Source organism: Eutrema salsugineum, unplaced genomic scaffold, assembly GCF_000478725.1.
Source record: "Eutrema salsugineum unplaced genomic scaffold, Eutsalg1_0 scaffold_19, whole genome shotgun sequence".
In the NCBI taxonomy this organism is placed as follows: domain Eukaryota; kingdom Viridiplantae; phylum Streptophyta; class Magnoliopsida; order Brassicales; family Brassicaceae; genus Eutrema; species Eutrema salsugineum.
The window spans coordinates 942,238-945,688 of NW_006256838.1; the positions used below are offsets into that span (position 1 = coordinate 942,238).

General features: G+C 40.9%; 1 protein-coding gene across 1 annotated transcript in view; it reads right to left on the minus strand.

Moving 5' to 3' along the window:
• Positions 1-1,458: 1,458 nt before the first annotated feature.
• Positions 1,459-3,451, minus strand: part of LOC18019779 (transketolase-1, chloroplastic) — a 3,327-nt gene continuing 1,334 nt past the window's right edge. Inside the window, 4 exon segments of the mRNA XM_006402483.2 lie at positions 1,459-2,671; positions 2,758-2,911; positions 2,999-3,147; positions 3,254-3,451. The exon segment at positions 3,254-3,451 is cut by the window's right edge and continues 24 nt beyond it. Of these exon segments, the coding sequence (XP_006402546.2) occupies positions 1,712-2,671; positions 2,758-2,911; positions 2,999-3,147; positions 3,254-3,451 (1,461 nt within the window). The 3' untranslated portion in view covers positions 1,459-1,711.

Below are 3,451 nucleotides of genomic sequence, written 5' to 3' on the forward strand. Positions count from 1 at the left end.
TAGTGAACATAGCTGACTATATTTTCCGTTTCTTCTCTAGAGAACTCTGACCTTCACGTTGCTGTTTCTATTGCTTGATATGAAGGGTATTATCCTTCTGTGGATGAATTGCTATACAACGAGATCTGCCATTGGGGCATGCTTTGTTTGATATTGGTTCGCCTCTTATTACTCTGCAATTTTATTATCTAATGTGGAACGATTTTCTCTTTGGTGTAGCAAATCCTTGTTCCCTAGTTGTATCTTCCATAATCTGATAATTATTCAATTTTAGGTTTTCAGGATAAAAGCTTGAGAGAGCTTGCTGCAGAAACTATTGCTGCTCTTGTTAAATACAAGCCTAAGGACTTTGTGTGCTGGAGAAACTAATTCGATGTGACCCTTTCAACTGATTTGTGCATGCGACATGGTGCAACTTTGGCAGTTGGAGTGGTTGTGTTAGCTCTAAACCAGTGTGGCTATGTCCTTTCTGCTGGTTGGTACCATCGATTGTTCAGCTTTGATTTTTTTTTTGTAGCATCTTTGCATATGCAAGTAAATCCCTTTTAGTATGGAAATCCACTAATATGGGAACCGTCTTCGAATCTAGACTATTATTATACGATTATTATATTCACTAAATTTAAGTTGTTTCTTGTAGAGAGCAGAATGATCAGGCCTGAAAATGTAAAAAATATGTATTAAGCAGATAATTTTATTAAGCAAATGATGTGAACAAATGTATTAACTATTAAGCTGATGTGAGTATGTAACCAATAGTTTTATTTTTCTTAATTGTTTCGTTTTGTAACAAAATTGGAGTTGTTTGCAAATAACACTTTACGGGAATTTTTAAGGAGTTGGTGAGAGCTCAGAGATGGGCCCACCGTTAAGCGGGTAGCCAATCAGCATTTCGACACATTTACATATACTGCTGAAACTTTTGACACGTGCATGCGAGCTCAGGAATGAGTGAGTAATTAATTGGGCCTAGAAATTAACTCTAACTGGACAGTATTGTTTTTTACAGGGCCTATAGCCCATCAATATAGAAAAAAAAATAAAAGTATACACACAGTATTTGGAATCCGAATATGCTTATTCTTGTAGCATAAAAAATCATCCCATTTTCCTCTCAGGGGATATCCGAAAGTAGAGGGTCCCGCTTGTTTTGTCGGGTAGGATGCAACGTAGCTTTCGTCTCTTGTTGGTTAAGCTCTGGGAATATGGATATTTGGATATGTCAAGGTAGAAACTTCACCATTGCTTCGATATCTGTTTTTGACAAATATGGGCCCCAGATATATAGATCAGATATTATACTTTAAGAAGAACCAAACTAATCTTGTCCACAGAAACTCAGTTATACTGACCAATGCTTGCGTTGCGTCTGTTTATGTACAGAGATCCAGATGTACCGACCAATGTTTGTGTCTCTTTACGTAGGTCAGTCATTTTTGTCTATTACTCACGAATAAATAGCGGGAAAGATTGCTGAAATTAAAGGTACACGAATAATCATGAGAGTTTAACATTGTCTTCTACTTCGTTCTCTTCCCAAACCCAAAACCTATGTTGACCCGAATTACAAGAACCAAAAAAAAAAAGAAGCGAATGTCTTTGCGTCTTTTTGCACTTTATTTTGAGATATGAGACAATGTTGCGAATAGCTTTGCTTCCAAATCAAGTTCAGACAAACCCTACAGAGAGGATGGTCTGATCTTTAAGTCTCTTAAAAGAGTGACTTCGCCGCATCAACAACAGCTTCCGCGGTGATACCAAACTCCTTGTAGAGTAAGGGAGCTGGTGCGCTGGCCCCGAACGAATTAACACCAATGGACTTTCCTTTGCTTCCAACAAGCTTTCCCCATCCGAAAGTCGAACCTGCTTCGATACTTACTCTAGCTGATACATCAGATGGCAAAACACTTTCCTTGTATTCATCTGATTGCTCGTCAAAGAGCTCCCAGCAGACGAAAGAAACAACTCTAACGGTTTTGCCTTCTTTCCTAAGCACCTCTCCAGCCTGTGCAGCAATCTCTAGCTCAGATCCAGTTCCAATCAAGATCACATCGGGTTTGTTTCCTGATGAGTTGTCAGAAATTGTGTATCCACCCTTTTCGACTCCTTCAATGGATGTACCTGGAAGTTGAGCAAGCTTTTGCCTAGACAGAGCTAAGATCGATGGTGTCTTGCGCTTGGTGACAGCGATCTTGTATGCACCGGCTGTTTCGTTTCCATCAGCAGGACGGAACATAAGAGTGTTGGGCATTGCACGGAAACTGGCGAGGTGCTCAATGGGCTGATGGGTTGGTCCATCTTCTCCAAGACCAATGGAATCATGAGTCATGACATAGATAACACCAGCTTCGGACAACGCCGAGATTCTCATGGCACCTCTCATGTAGTCAGTGAACACAAAGAAAGTTGCGCAGTAAGGGATAAGACCGGGGCTGTGAAGGCAAATACCGTTACTGATGGCTCCCATTCCGTGCTCCCTAACACCAAACCTAAGATTTCTTTCTTCAGGTGTGGCCTTTTGGAAGTCACCAAACGCTTTTAGCAAAGTCATGTTGGAAGATGCAAGGTCAGCACTCCCACCAAGGAAACCGGGAACAACTTTAGCGAGCGCGTTAAGACATTGCTGCGACAGGTTTCTGGTGGCATCAGCTGGAGACTCTGGTGTGTATGTCTAAATATAGAAAAACAAAGATGTTATAAAACCCATATCTAGAATACCAATTGGATTGTACGGTCTACAAAGAGAGCTCTACTTACTGGTAATGCCTTCTCCCAACCAGCAGGTAATTCACCAGTGATAATAGATTTCAATTCTGCAGCTTCCTCTGGGTACTTCTTTTCATACGCTGCAAACTTTGCATTCCAGTCAGATTCAAGAGCAGCGCCTTCAGGCGTATGACGGCTCCAGTGACTAGAAAAGTACAAAGCAAACAGTGAGCCATCAAAGCAATTTCCAAAGCAAAAAAGTTAACAGATGCCTTTGTTTAGATTTACTTACCTTTTAACTTCCTCAGGTACCTGGAATGGCTCATACGGCCATCCAAGGTTATTTCTTGTAGCTTCAACTTCCTTCTTGCCAAGTGCAGCTCCATGGACACTGTATGAGTTCGCCTTGTTGGGAGACCCATAACCAATAGTAGTAGTGACCTGCAGATTCATTCGGATAAAAGTAGAATGATATTTCAATACCAAAGGTCTCTAAACTAATGAGTGTTTGACTGCTAAGTTTTTTTTTTTGCATAGATAGAGATACCTTAATCAATGTGGGCTTGTCTGTAACAGATTTAGCTTCCTTAATGGCAGCACGGATCTCGTCATACCCAGTGTTTCCATTCTTCACCCAGATAACATGCCATCCAAGGGCTTCGAAACGCTGATCCACATTCTCGGTAAAGGCAATTTCTGTGTCTCCATCAATGGAAATGTGATTGTCGTCATAGAAAGCAATGAG